This window comes from Chiloscyllium punctatum, chromosome 37 (genome assembly GCF_047496795.1).
Source record: "Chiloscyllium punctatum isolate Juve2018m chromosome 37, sChiPun1.3, whole genome shotgun sequence".
Lineage (NCBI taxonomy): Eukaryota > Metazoa > Chordata > Chondrichthyes > Orectolobiformes > Hemiscylliidae > Chiloscyllium > Chiloscyllium punctatum.
In genome coordinates this window covers 7,105,447-7,121,537 of record NC_092775.1, presented here as the reverse complement: position 1 = coordinate 7,121,537, position 16,091 = coordinate 7,105,447, and the positions used below count along the sequence as shown (strand labels likewise).

Below are 16,091 nucleotides of genomic sequence, written 5' to 3'. Positions count from 1 at the left end.
CAAGGGGGTTACTACAGCCATCTTCCAATCGTCCGGGACCTTTCCTGACTCCAGTGACTCTTGAAAGATCTCAACCAATGCCTCTGCTATTTCCTCAGCAACCTCTCTCAGAACTCTAGGGTGTATCCCATCGGGGCCAGGAGATTTATCAATTTTAAGACTTTTTAACTTTTCTAGCACTATCTCTTTCGTAATGGCAACCATACTCAACTCAGCCCCGTGACACCCTTTAATTTTTGGGATATTACTCCTGTCTTCCACTGTGAAAACTGACGCAAAGTACTTGTTAAGTTCTCCTGCTATTTCCTTATCTCCCATCACTAGGCTCCCTGCATCAGTTTGAAATTTATTTGTTTAATATAATGCGAACAGCTGTGGCCCCAGCTGTTAAAAAATTTGTTTAATTTATTTGCCATTTCACTATTCTCCACTATAACTTCACCTGACTCTGGCTGTAAAGAACCCATATTTGATTTTGCTAATCTTTCCCTTTTTACATCCCAAAAAAGCTTTTAAAGCTTGTCTTTACATCTCTCACTAGCTTACACTCATATTCTACTTTTCCTTCCTTAATCATTTTCTTGGTCGACTTTCACAGAATTCTAAAATACTTTGTATTCTCAGGCTTACCATTTTTGGCAAATTTTCAGACTTTTTTTGATATAGCACTATAATAAGACTAAGATATGGGAGCATAATAAGGCTAACCAGTCCATCAAGTCTGTTCCATCATTCTATCATGGATCCTTGATTACTTTTGTTCACCACAGTTGAATCACTTTCCTTGCTGGGTTTTTGTGCATTAAAAGGAATGCATTACTGTTGTAAGCTAAATACCAACTATTTCCTATCTACATTCACATCCCTTAACGTAGTTTCCTAATCCACAATAGTTAAGTTTCCCTCGTAGCTTCTTTGTTTCCTTAGTTTGAATTTAAGACCCTACTTTTTGACTGACTGATATCACTTTCAAACTTAACATAAAATGCTATCATATAATGGTCACTCTTTCCTAAAGGCTCACTTACAATGAAATTATTAATTAGTCCTTTATCATTAAACAATACTAGATCTAAGATATACCATTTCCTAGTTGGTTCCTCAATGTAATGTTCTAGAAAATCATTTTACATATAATCCAATAATGTTTATCGACAACATTCACATTAATTAAATTTTATTGTCTATATGTAGATTGAAAACCTACTGTATTAACCTTTTCAAATGCATCTTTAACTTCCTGATTTATCCTATAATTTACATTACCATGACTGATTGGTAGCCTATAACAATTCCTGTGAATGTTCTGCCATTTGTTGTTTAAGTTCACCCAAACTGATTCTACAATTGAACTTTCAAACAAAGGTCATCTCTGACTATGGTACAAATGTCTCATTTAATTAACAAAGCTACCCCAACACCTATTCCCAGCTTTCTTTCCATCTTGAATGTTACATACCATTGGATAAATAGATCCAAGTTTTGGTTTCCTTGTGGTCATGTTTCTGTAATGGCTAGCAGGACACATACAAATTTCTATTTGAGCTGGCAATTCATCTGTTCGCTTGCAATTGATAGTCAGATAGAGTCAGAGATGTACAACACAGAAGTGGAGTGGTGATTTAATTTTTTAAATCTACTATTTTGTAAACTCTGCTGGCATACTCTCAAGTTCGCAATCATTGTCCCTTTCTGAGATACCCTAGTTATCATTACCTATATTGCTGATCATATTGATCAATGACCTTGCTACTTCCCTTCAATTTACTCAATCTTCCTCTACATCATACTTTCTCTTCTATATAAATATATATGCTTTCACAATTTTAACTAAGCAAAAATTAAGTATTGGCAATATAGTTCCAAATCAGCTGTTCGAGGGAAATTTGAGAGATTAACATGAAGGTTTACAACTTGATTTAAGGTTTTTCTGGTCACCCAGTTGGCACCATCATAGAATCATACTGCATTGAACATAATTTAGCACATTTCTGCCATTTTCTCTCTAAGTTTAATGTCCAAATTCTGAAATGCTATACTTTCCTAAATCATTTTTATGAAGACTGGATAGATGTGGTTCTATTGTCAATATCTGAAGGATGCCAATAGCGATTATTCACCAATCTGAAAATATCCTTTTTATACCATCTCTTTTCTCCCTATCTTCGAACCAATCTCCCGTCCACACAAGTGATTGCCTGCTCTTCCATGCAAATCAAGTTTAGTCAGAAGTACCTTCTAACATTCAAGTATATGACATTCATTATCTCTCACCCAACAACTTAATGAATGTATCAAAAGACTGTTAGGTTAGATTAACATGAGTTGCTTTTTACAAGATTTAATCATGAAATGCCTTTACTGCTGACTCAGCTGTTTAGCCTTGGTTTGTTTTGTCCTCTCATTCTATGTTGTGTGAAACATTTGCATTTTACTCACTTCTGCAACTTCATTTTGCTGACTGTCTCTTTCTTCTCCAGTGGAAAGGTGAACAACTAAAGAGTCCTCAAGAAGTTCCACTGGTATTAAATCAACATCTGATTTTTCCTGTTTAAAAATAACAAAATTATGACAATGTCTATCATAACACAGTTTATTGCTTCATGATCATTCATAATACAAAATCATTTCTTTCTTCCCTAGTTCTTACAATTTCGCCTCTTATAATCTTCTCATGGCATGCCTGTGAGCCCTCCACTGTAAACACAAATTAGGTTTCTGTAATGGTAGCTTTGAGACCATAGGATTACAATGCTGGGCTTTGCAGAAAATGCAATGTAGCACAGCTTTCCATAGCTTGCTGTGTTTTAAAAAAAAATAGCTATGTGGAAGATAAAGTTGGGGCTAACTTCTTGCAATATGCTGATAAACTGTTACTTAAGTCACAAATCTGTCAAAAAATTAATCTTCTGAAAGCCTGTCTATAGATGGTTGCATACAATCCAGTACTCGTCACAATTTTTAAATTTTGGTCACTCATCAGAAGGCACTTTGAGATTTAAGAATCCACAACTAACTGAATATTAATCTGTGGTGGATCAATGTGCAATAGGACCCATCTGTTCTGTATCAATCTGTGCAGTGTAAGGCAGTAGCTTGTAAATACTGTATTCTATCATTTTGGGAAAAGTGTTGTTTCACTGCTGATTCAATACGTCCTAGGAACAAGGGCAAAGTTTGCTGTGACTTCATAAACAGGTGACTCACCACAATTCAACAGTTACTGAACAGTTTCAGCCATTTGGATGCAAGCAGTTGAAGCAAAATTTTGCTACCTTTGGGTGGCTGTTCAGTCAAGTGCTTAGAAGCAGCGAAAAGCTTTCATATACTGAAAAGAGGCTGTTGTTGCAGACTCCAGGCAGTTAAGGGAGCCAGTAGCTGCATTTAAGAGTTTGAAATGGGACTCACAGAACAGTCTGGAATAATGGAAGCTCAGAAGCAGCCCTGGAAACCATTGACTGGTCAGTACCACCCAGCACGGTAAAGTAGCATTTGCTTGGTGTAACTGAGAAATGCTGGACTTCAGCAAAACCCAAAGGATAGTATCAGCTTAGTGAAAGTAGCTGTCTGTCTAAGAGTGACAATAGTATCAATGAATGGCACAAATTTGCAGTCTTTGGAATCCTATGGAACACTAACTCACGGGAGGAACTGAACTAATATGTTAGAGAACTGCCAAACTTATTTGTGAAGAATATACTAAGACTAGACTGCTTTGATGAAGACTGTTTATAGCTTCCCAAACAGCTAAGCAATCTTCCTCTAGTGATGACTTGCTCTTCTTTATATGCAAAACTCAAAATAATTAACTAATATCCAATCACTTTATTAAGGCACTTTTCCCTAAATGATAGAATACAGTATTTACAAGCTACTGCCTTACACTGCACAGATTGATACAGAACAGATGGGTCCTATTGCACATTGATCCACCACAGATTAATATTCAGTTAGTTGTGGATTCTTAAATCTCATTTAAAACTTATTAAATACAAACACAACAGGTTAAAAGCAGTGATTGAGACAGTCTGAGTGGAGCTGAGGGGTGGGGTTTGCTAAGAAATCTATCTTGACTGCATCTGCTATTTGAGGTGCTCTGTGGAGTGTTTGAGCAAAATTTGCCTGTCGCCCATACTTACCTCATATTAGTTCTATTAGTTACAGTATAAGTTGTAAATATTGTTTTACTGTTAACTTTGTATTGTTTAGTTTATTTTGGCTGTTGACTTTGTGGCTTTATTCTCTTTCAGAGTATCTGGGATCTCAAACTTTGTCTACTTTAAGTAAAAAGGTTACTTGTTGCTTGAGAGGCTGTTGTGCAAATTTTGTGATCTCGAGGATTGTAACATAACTTGGCAATCATAACAAATACTAAAGGTTCCGGTCTCAAAACACCTTCACCATCACCTTCTCAAAGTTCACAGAGATGAGTAATTGCCAATGCCAACCATATCTTAAAAGATATATAAATTTTAAAAAAAGGAAAATTCTTTGATGACATCACTAACTGGGGAGCCATTCATTGACAAGATACAGAGGTGAAAGGAATTCACCATTGTTGTGCTTGCAATATACTTGGTTAGGAGGGTTGGAAGAACAGAAGTGAAAAATTTCTGCATGTGTAACAAAATCATACACCCAACTTATAAACATAAACGATTGTTTTTGAACATGCATCAGATAAAGTAAATCTTCTTATACCATTAAAACTTCAGGTGTATGTGGGATTTGCCCATTTATTTACAATAGCATGAGTTAACAATAAGTTCTGGACTTTCTCTGGTTAGATTCATAGAATTCCTACAGTGTAGAAACAGCCCCTTCGGCCCAACAAATCCACACCGACCCTCTGAAGAGTAACCCACCCAGATCCATTCCCTTACTACTCTACATTTACCCCACACTAATGCATGTAACCTACCCATCCCTGAACACTATGGGCAATTTAGCATGGTCAATTTGTGCACATCTTTGGATTATGGGAGGAAATCAGAATACCAGAGAAAACCCACTCAGACATGGGGAGAACGTGTAAACTCACAGACAGTTGCCTAAGGCGGGAATCGAACCCAGGTCCCTGGTGCTGTGAGGCCACAGTGCTAACTACTGAGCCATTGTTCCGCCCCGGCTGTTGAAGTAATAGTTTGCCCTTGGAAGAACCTCCACAAAGAAAACTAATCTTGCTACAAAAGAAGTGGGAGTGAATTCCTGAGATTAGATTAGTTACTGTGTGAAAACAGGCCCTTTGGCCCAACAAGTCCACACCGACCCACCGAAGCGCAACCCACCCAGACCCCATTCTCCTATATTTACCCCTTCACCTAATACTACAGGCAATTTAGAATGGCCAATTCACCTAACCTGCACATTTTTGGATTGTGGGAGGAAACCGGAGCACCCGGAGGAAACCCACGCAGACACAGGGAGAATGTGCAAACTCCACACAGTCAGTCACCTAAGGCGGGAATTGAACCCAGGTCTCTGGCGCTGTGAGGCAGCAGTGCCAACCACTGTACCACCGTGCCGCCCAAATGCTTCTGTTTCTCTGGTATTAACTTTGAGTATGGCAGAAATGCATTTCCACAATAGGGCTTTCTCAGCATTTTCAACAAACTAATTTAGGGAAATGGGATTAGGACCAAATTATTATTCAGCCAAAGGTTTTATCATCAAATATCTGTATAAAATGTGTAGCTGGGGTTAGGAACCAGAGTAACGGGTGGAAACCAGAGCAGCAAGTGTAGGAACTTGGAAGAAGCTTGTGACTATGGTTAAATATAACTAAGAGGAAGAGCAGTCTAGGAGAGGTTGCTGAGCTCTGTAGAACTGGTTGCTTGGACTGTATTTGCTTCAGTGCCAGAAGTATAAAGGGGCAATGGATGAACTTAGAGCCTGGATTAAGACATGCAATCTTGATGTTGCTGTCACAAAGACTTAGTTGAAACAGGAACACAATTGGCAGCTTAGCATTCCAGGTTATTGATGTTTTGGACGAGACACAGGAGGAAGCAAAAGAAGCACTAATAGGAAGAGTGCAATCACAATACTGGGGATTGTACTACAGTCCTTCCAGCTGCCAGTGGGAGATAGAGGAAGAGATATGTAGTCAGATTCTGGAAAGATGTGAAAATAACAGTCATTGTGGTGGGTGATTTTAACTTCCGCTGTATTGATTGGGATTCCCTTAATGCCAGTGGTTTGGATGGGGAATAATTTGTTAGGTATGTCCAGGAGGGCCTTTTGAAACAGTGTGTGGATAGTCCCAACGAGGGAGTGGGAGTTGGGAAATGAGCCCAGCTAGATGACCAGTGGAGGAGCATTTTGTGAAGTGATCACAATTCCATACGTTTTCAGATACTTATGAACAAGGACAAGAATGGACCTTGGATGATGGTATTTAATTGGGGGAAGGCCAACTATAGGAAAGAATTGGAGAATGTGGATTGGGAGCAGCTGTTTGAGGATAAATCCTCAATTGACAATTGGAAGTCTTTTAAAAACTATTGACTAGAGTGCAAGACAGACATGTTCCTGTGAAAATGAAGAATAGGAATGACAAGATTTGAGAACTTCGATGACAGAGGAAATTATCATCTTAGTGAAAACAAAAGACAGCATACCTAAGGTCTAGGCAACTAAAAACAGACAAAGTTCTTGAAGAATATAGACATGGTGCAGAGGTGTCAGTGTTGGACTCTGGTAGACAAGTCAGAAGTCACACAACACCAGGTTATATTCCAACAAATTCATTTGAAATCACGAGCTTTTGGATGAAGGAGCAGTGCATATTAGAAGCAAGAGGGTAGCTAGGGATAGAATAAGGATAAAGGAGGGAGTTATGGTCTGGAGCCAGAGGAAATGGGTGAGATGCTTAATGAGTACTTTACATCAATATTCACCAAAAAGAGGTATATGACTGATGTTGAGGTTAGGGTAAGGTGTGTGAATACACTTAGGCATGTCAATATAATGAAGGAGGAAGTGTTGGGAGTCTTGAAAAGTATTAAGGTAGACAAATCCTCAGGGCCAAATGGGATCTATCCCGGGATACTGTGGAAAGCAAGACAGGAAATAGTTGAGGCCTTTACAATACCTTTACATCCTCTGTGGCCTCACACAAGGCTCCAGAGGAATAGAGGATGGCGAAGGTTGTTTCTTTGCTTAAGGGAAACAGAGGTAATCCAGATAATTAGAAACTGTTGAATCTGACATCAGCAGTGGAGAAGCTGTTGGAGAAGACACAGGATTTATTTACATTTGGAAGCAATTTGATTGAGTTCTTTGAGGAGTTACAAGATTGATTGATGGGGGAACAGCAGTAGATATTATTTACATGGACTTTAGTAAGGTATTTGATGAGGTACCTCATGGCAGGCTGAGACAAAGGGTAGACTCATGGGATCTGAGGTGTGCTGGCTAAATGGATACAGAACTGGCTTGGTCATAGAAGACAGAGAGTAGTGGTGGAAAGGTGCTTTTCAGAATGGAGGTCAGTAACTGGTAGTGTTCTACAGGGATCAGTGTTGGTTGTAATAAGTATATATAAATGGTGTGGCAAAAAATGTAAGTGGTTCACACATGACACCAAAATCATCAGCGTTGCAGATAATGAGGAGGATTTTCAAAGGATACAGCAGGATTCAGATAGATTGCAGATTTAGGCAGAGAAATGGCAAATGGAGTTTAATCTCGACAAATGAAAGGTAATGCATTTTGGAAGATTAATTCCGATGCGAATTATACAATAGCTGGCAGAACCTTTAGCAGCACTGACATAGAGAGGGATCCGGGCCTACAAAATCATAGATCCCTGAAAGTAGTAAGACAGGAAGTGGTCAAGAAGGCATACACCACACTTCTTCAGTGGCCGAGGCATTGAATACAAAAGTTAGAAAGTTATGTTACAGCTGTATAAAACTAAAGTTAGGCATTATTTGGAATGCTGCATGCAGTTCTGGTCGCCACACTATCGGAAGGGCGTGAATGCACAGAGAGGTTTATGAGAATATTGTTGTGGTTCTGTTCGCCGAGCTGGGAATTTGTGTTGCAGACGTTTCGTCCCTTGTCTAGGTGATATCCTCAGTGCTTGGGAGCCTCCTGTGAAGCACTTCTGTGATGTTTCCTCTGGCATTTATAGTGATTTGTATCTGCCGCATCCGGTTGTCAGTTCCAGCTGTCCGCTGCAGTGGCCGGTATATTGGGTCCAGGACCAATATTGCTGTTATGAACACACAAACCAACAGCCACTCTCAGACAACAACTCACCAGGACGAAGGACCCAATACCCAGCATAAGCAAAACCAATGTAGTGTACAAAATCCCATGCAAGGACTGCACAAAACACTACATAGGACAAATAGGAAGACAGCTAATGATCCGCATCCGTGAACACCAACTAGCCACGAAACGACACGACCAGCTATCCTTAGTAGCCACACACTCAGATGACAAGCAACATGAGTTCGACTGGGACAACACTACTATTATAGGACAAACCAAACAGAGAACAGCCAGGGAATTCCTAGAGGCATGGTATTCATCCACAGATTCAATCAATAAGCACATCGACCTGGACCCAATATACCGGCCACTGCAGCGGACAGCTGGAACTGACAACCGGAAGCTGCAGATACAAATCGCTATAAACGCCGGAGGAAAGATCACAGAAGCACTTCACAGGAGGCTCCCAAGCACTGAGAATGTCACATAGACAGGGGACGAAACGTCTGCAACACAAATTCCCAGCTCGGCGAACAGAACCACAACAACGAGCACCTGAGCTACAAATCTTCTCACAAACTTTGAATGAGAATCTTGCCTGGTCTGGAGGGTTTTACGTACAAGGAGACTGGATAAACTCAGATTGTATTCACTGGAACCACCAGGCTGAGAGGCAACCTGACAGAAGTCTACAAAATTATGAGAGGCATAGATAAGGTGTATTGTCAGAGACTTTGTCCTAGGATGGAATGGTCAACTACAAGAGGACACAGGTTCAAGGTGAAAAAAGAAAGTTCAGGGAAGGACTGCAGGGAAACATTTTCACACAGAAGGTGGTGGGTGCCTGGAACAGACTGCTGGAGGTGGTGGTGGAAGTAGGCATGTTAGCAACATTTAAGGCATATCTTGGAAGACATATGAACAGGAGACAAACAGAGGGATAGAAACCACGCATGGGCAATAAGTAGCAGATCTAAATAAGAAACAGGAATTGGTGCAGGCTTGGTGGGCTGAAGGACCTGTTCTCACGCAGTATTGCATTATATTCTACTGGATAAAATTACCTTTGAAACACATTTCTTCTCCTATAAACAATTTCTTTATTGCTGTATGTTGGTCTCAACTTCTCTCTTTATTACCATTTATGCTCATATTAGAATTTGTTAAGGAGTTAGCAAACAGTATGGATAAAGGGGAGCCAGTCGACGTAGTATATTTGTATTTCCAGAAGTTATTCTATAAGCTGTCACATAAGAGGTTAATAGATAAATTAAGAGTTCATGAATCAACGTTAATATATTATTACCATGGAAAGAGAATTGGCTACTTTACAGGAAACAACAAGATTAATGGGTCACTGTGAGTTTGGCAAACTATAACTAAAGGTATGCCTCAGCAATTAGTGTTGGGGCCTCAACTACTTACAATCTATATTAATGATTTGGATGAACAGTAGAGTATATTATAACCAAATCAGCTGATGGTACAGAGATAGGTGGGAAAGCAAATTGTGGAAGTCAGTGCCCCCAACTCTCTGAAGGCAAGTTTAAACGTTGGGGGGAGTTTGCTGTTTCATTTGGTGAGACAGTTTAATGGGCTGGAGAATGCAGTATGGGAACACCAGTGCATTTCTGCCTCACCATGCCTGATTGTGGCTACAAGAGCAGGAAACAGGCTAGGAATTCTGCAGGAAGTAACACATCTCGTTTCCCCAAAGCATAAAGCACAAGTTGTTATGATGGATTACAGTCCACTTGCCTGGATGGGAGCAACAATACTAAAGCAACTCTTCATCAGTCAGAACAAAACTGCCTGCTTGACTGGCTCTTCATCTAGCACCTTTAACACTCATTCTCTTCACCACCAAAGCAATGCTTTCTCTAATTTTTCTCCCTCCTATGCACCCCTCCAAGGTCAACGCATGTAGTGGCTTCTGAAGCAGAATTTATTCAACGGCATGACGATAAGCATGTGCAGATTAGAGGCAATGTTGCATAAACGCGCAGTGGCAGCAGTGTGAACTATCTACAGCAAATTTGAAACCATAAGACCGTAAGATGTAGGAGCAGAAATCAAGCCATTCGGCACATCGAATCCTGCTCAGTCATTCAATCATGGCTGATAGGTTTTTCAACCCTATTTTCCCCACTGTTTCCCTGTAAACCTACAACCTCTACCACCTGGAAAGACAAGATCAGCGAATGTAGGGAAACATCACTACCTCCAATTCCCTTCCAAGTCAACATAGCATCCTATCTTGGAATTATATCATCACTTGTTCACTATCGCTGGTCAAAATCCTGGAACTCACTTCCTAACAGCATTGTGAATCTACCAGCAGTTCAAGGAGGCAGCTCATTACCACCACCTTCTGGAGGACAACAGAGGGTGGACAATAAATGCTGGTCTCTGGATTAGTGGTGCCCCAACACTAATCCAGAATCTGGTTTCTAGCATCTGCAGTCATTGTTTTACTAATAAATGCTGGTCTAGCCAGTGACACCCAGATCTTAAAAATAAATCCTCAGAATGGCTTAATTCTACACCTATATCTTATGGCCTTCTAATAAATGTTATAGATTTCCTACTAGGCAGTGATAAAAATGTAAGTTAGTTGTTGCTAATTCAAAAAAGTAGAAGCACAAAATATTGACACTTACAGATTCATGGATCTCATTTTCAGATGGGAAGGCTTGCTCTTTAGTTATTTTATGTCCATGATCAATGCTGTTCCTTCTGGAATCAATTACTATAGAATCCTGTAGATTACAAGGCTCTTCCATAATAGGCAAATCTTGATCAAACCAGAAAAAAGGTTTGAAAGAGAGTAGGAAAGAAAATAAGAAAAACAAGTAAATGAATAATTAGGAATCAAATACTTCAAAACTAAATTTGATTAAAGTGATCATTCTAATATTTTGGAAACTATTTTCCATTATATTAAAATAATTGTAGCACTATAATGGATCCAACTGATGGTAAAATTGTACAAGTCAGATCCCTGGATGAAATCTGGCTGGTTTGTCCTTTTTTGCCATTTAATTACAGCGGTGGGCAATTACTGACCATATTCACATGGGGCTACCAGGTACTTTAATGAAAGAGTGAAAAAGCAAACTTATACAATTTATTAAGATCTTAACATAAACAGCAAATAAATATTCAACCTTAAGAGAAGTGCAAGATAGCAGACGATGACACATCCTTCCCAGATCATCTCAATGCCTTCTATGCTCGCTTTGAGCAGAATTTTGGCGGAGAGGTAACACCTATTCTGACAAGTGCTGACAAACCTATCCCAACAGTCACTGCATCAGAGGCCAAATCAGCTTTCCTTTGTGTGAATCCAAGAAAAGTGAAAGGACCAGATAGAGTACCAGGCCGTGCACTCAGAGCATGCACAGATCAACTGGCAGAGGTCTCCTCGGACATCCTCAACCTCTCCCTGCAGCAGGCCACTGTCCCTGCCTGTTTCAATAGGGCCAACATCATCCTTGTGCCTAAGAAGGCTCATGCAGCATGTCTTAATGACTACCACCCAGTGGCCCTAACTTCGGTGGTTATGAAACTTTGAAAGGCTGGTCATGGCATGAATCAACTCCAGCCTCCCCACTATTCTTGACCCATTCCAATTTGCCTATCGGATCAACAGATCCACGTCAAATGCCATACCACTTGCCCTTCACTCCTCCCTAGAACATCTTGATGTCAATAACAGCTACGCAAGTATCCTACTCATTGACTACAATTCAGCCTTCAACACTATTATCCCCTAGAGGCTGATTACTAAACGTAACTCTCTGCAACTGGATCCTTAGTTTCCTGACCCACAGGCTACAATCAGTGAAGACTGAGGACAATATTTCATCCTCATTAACACTCAACACTGGAACCTCCCCAGGGGTGCGTACTCAGCCCTCTAATGTACTCACTGTATACCCATGACTGCGTCGCCAACTACCAGACTAAGGCCATTTACACGTTCGTGATGATACCACCATAGTCAGTCGAATCTCACATGGTGATGAAACAGACTACAGACAGGAGGTGGAAGACCTGGAAAAATGGTGCTCTGAGAACAACCTAGCTCTCACTGCTGGCAAAAACAAGGAACTCACAATTGACTTTCAGTGGGATGTTACTCATGCCCCCCTACACATGAAACAGCACAGAGGTGGAATGAGTGGAGAGTGTCAAGCTCCTGGGAGTAGTCATCCACAACAAGCTTTCTTGGACTCTTCATGTGGATACACTGGTTACAAAGGCCCAACAACGTCCCTTCTTCCTCAGGCAGCTGAAGAAATTTGACGTGATGGTGAAAACCCTTACCAACTTTTATAGGTGCGCCATCAAGAGCATTCTGTCTGGAAGTATCACTACCAGCTTTGGAAACTGTACCATTCAAGATCGAGACGGTTACAGAGAGTGGTGAACTTGGCCCGGACAATCACAAAGGCCAACCTCCCATCTACAGAATCCATCTACGAAGCTCGTTGTCAAGGAAAGGCCGCCAGCATTCTCAAAGATCCATCTCACCCTGGCAATGTTTTTCTACAACCTCTACCATCGGGGAGAAGGTACAGAAGCCTGAACACATGCACGAGCCGGTTTCCAAACAGTTTCTACCCTACTGTTGTTAGAATACTGAATGGACTCTCAAACTCTTATCATTCGCCTGTACCTGTTTTTTGTTTTTGCGACTGTTTAACTATTATTTACTTATCTGTGCTACTTAACTCTGTGATCTGCTTATATTGATCACAAGACAAAGCTTTTCACTGTGCCTCAGTACACATGACAATAAATTCAATTCAATTTTCCAGCAATATCCTTGACAGGCATTAAATCTTTATTTCCTTTGCTTATGAGGTTACAAGGCTCACCTTTTCAGCTTTCTGTACTCACCACATTTTATTCATTATAATCTCTTCCAGAGTCATAACCAACTAACTTTTCTCACTGAACGTAAGGGAAATTGAGCGTCTTTCTCAACTCTTCTCCTTGGATGGCTAAAAAAACTGCTGAATATTTTATTCCAGCTTAAAGATTTCCACAAACTTAAATGGGCCTTCAATTGTTATGGCTTCTCCTCTGAATTCAACCTGCAAGTGGCTGTGACCATCTGTTTCTCAGTGGGCCATTAAACTCAACTTTCAAAATGTCAATAATTAACTCCCCAGATAGCTTGCTGGCCATTTAACGTACGTAACATGCTTTCCTAGATATGATGTTCTAACTGTTAATTGACTTTTGTACCCCTTTAAAAAGTCACCAACAGAAAACTGAAAACTGAAACTAAAATCCATTTTTCCAAATTAAGGACAAGCCAGGGAACTATAGACCAATGAGCCTGACGTCGGTGGTGGAAAAGTTGTTGGAGGGAATCCTGAGGGACCGGATGTACATGTATTTGGAAAGGCAAGGACTGATTAGGGATAGTCAACATGGCTTTGTGCGTGGGAAATCATGTCTCACAAACTTGATTGAGTTTTTTTAAGAAGTAATAAAGAGGATTGATGAGAGCAGAGCAGTAGGTGTGAACTATATGGACTTCAGTAAGGTGTTCGACAAGGTTCCCCATGGGAGCCTGGTTAGCAAGGTTAGATCTCATGGAATACAGGGAGAACTAGCCATTTGGATACAGGCTGGCTCAAAGGTAGAAGATAGAGGGCGGTGGTGGAGGGTTGTTTTTCAGACTGGAGGCCTGTGACCAGTGGAGTGCCCCAGGGATCAGTGCTCTGTCCTCTACTTTTTTGTCATTTATATAAATGATTTGGATGCAAGCACAAGAGGTATAGTTAGTAAGTTTGCAGATGACACCAAAATTGGACATGTAGTGGACAGCGAAGAAGGTTACCTCCAATTACAACAGGATCTTGATCAGATGGGCCAATGGGCTGAGAAGTGGCAGATGGAGTTTAGTTCAGAGAAATGCGAGGTGCTGTATTTTGGAAATGTAGATCAGAGCATGACTTATACATTTAATGGTAAGGTCCTAGGGAGTATAGCTGAACAAAGAGACCTTGGAGTGCAGGCTCATAGGTCCTTGAAAGTAGAGTCGCAGGTAGACAGGATAGTGAAGAAGGCATGCTTTCCTTTATTGGTCAGAATATTGAGTACAGGAATTGGGAGGTTATGTTGCGGATGTACAGGACATTGGTTAGGTCACTGTTGGAATATCGCATGCGATTTTGATCTCCTTCCTATTGGAAAGATGTTGTGAAACTTGAAAGAGTTCAGAAAAGATTTACAAGGATGTTGCCAGGGTTGGAGGATCTGAGCTATATGGGACAGGCTGAACAGGCTGGGGCTGTTTTCCCTGGAGCGTCAGAGGATGAGGGGTGACCTTATAGAGGTTTACAAATTTATGAGGGGCATGGATAGGGTAAATAGACAAAGTCTTTTACCTGTGTTCGGGGAGTCCAGAATGAGAGGGCATAGGTTTAGGGTGAAAGGGGAAAGATATAAAAGGGACATAAGGGGCAACTTTTTCACGCAGAGGGTGGTACGTGTATGGAATGAGCTGCCATAGGAAGTAGTGGAGGCTGGTACAATTGCAACATTTCAAAGGCATTTGGATGGGTATATGAATAGGTAGGGTTTGGAGGGATATGGGCCAGGTGCTGCCAGGTGGGTCTAGATTGGGTTGGGATATCTGGTCGGTTTGGACGGGTTGGACCGAAGGTTCTGTTTCCATGCTGTACATTTCTATGACTCTATTTATCATAACTGTATACAATTATCATTCAAAAATTCTGTTTACTGTTGTCACATTGTTTTCAGTCATAATACTGTGACCCAAATATGGAAGTGTGGCAACTACATAACTGGACAAGTAATCCAAAGGCCTGGGGTAATCAACTTGACTACACAAGTTAATCATCACTGCATGTCAGTTTGAAAATGTGAATTCATTACAGTTAAAAAAGTAAATAAGTCTGGAATACAGAACTGATGTCAGTGACGGTGACTATGAAATTATTGACTAGATTGTCATAAAAGAAAACTGCTGGTTTCCTATAAGAAATATACAACTTGGGTTTATGTTTCACCTTTAATGTAGCAAAACATAAGAAATACCAGAGCTTGGTGACTAGGCAATATAAATCAGGGTTGCACAACAGGTCAGAAGTGAGGATGCACTGACTTCTTCGTATTTTAAAACTTAGTCTTAGAAACAAATGATTCAAGACAGGATTGGCTACGCTATGAACATGGACATTGGTGAGCTTACTGTTGGGGCAAAAAGTTAGTTGGAAGCTCATCTTAGGGTCAAATATGACACTGAGATTGCAAACAGTGTGGTTCTTTATCAGACAGCTACCCAGGAGAAAGATGGAGTTGATGACTCAAGACCAGATGGACAGATGACATTGGACAAGAATGTTGTGATCAACGGCATTAAAGGTTAGCCAGAGAAGAATGATGAGTATTGCTTCTCCATAACTCTCAGTCAAATTTCTCTGGCATGCGTGATTTTGGTAGGAGCCATTTCAGTACACTGACAGGGGCAGACACCTGTAATTCTTATGTGGTCCAGCTGACACCAGACGCACAACATTTGATTCTTAAGTGCCCTCTGAACTGGCTGAGCAAGTCACTCAATTGTTTAAAACGGATGCAAAAAAAAAGGGAAAGTAACACCCTATTTAATAGGATGGTTAAAGAACCTCAGCACAGAGAGTGCAGTGGTTGAAGGAGGTGGCTGTGCTATATTAACAAGGACAATTAAGGATAGTTAGTAAAGGTTGGCTTTGAAAGTGATACTCACAGCCCAAGACTGAATAAGTAATGTTATGAAGATGTGGGTGTACTTTAAGAATATTAAAAGCAGCAGAACTACTGGACACAGCACCAAGTGTTCGACTAAG

The 16,091-nt window shown here is 40.5% G+C and overlaps 1 protein-coding gene across 1 annotated transcript in view; it reads right to left on the bottom strand.

Annotated features, from left to right (window-relative positions):
* LOC140463213 (double-strand-break repair protein rad21 homolog) overlaps window positions 1-16,091 on the bottom strand; it is a 139,486-nt gene that overhangs the window by 25,029 nt on the left and 98,366 nt on the right. The window contains exons 11-12 of the mRNA XM_072557002.1: window positions 10,881-11,014; window positions 2,440-2,547 (exon numbers count right to left, since the gene is read on the bottom strand). Of these exons, the coding sequence (XP_072413103.1) occupies window positions 2,440-2,547; window positions 10,881-11,014 (242 nt within the window). The remainder of the gene's footprint in view (window positions 1-2,439; window positions 2,548-10,880; window positions 11,015-16,091) is intronic.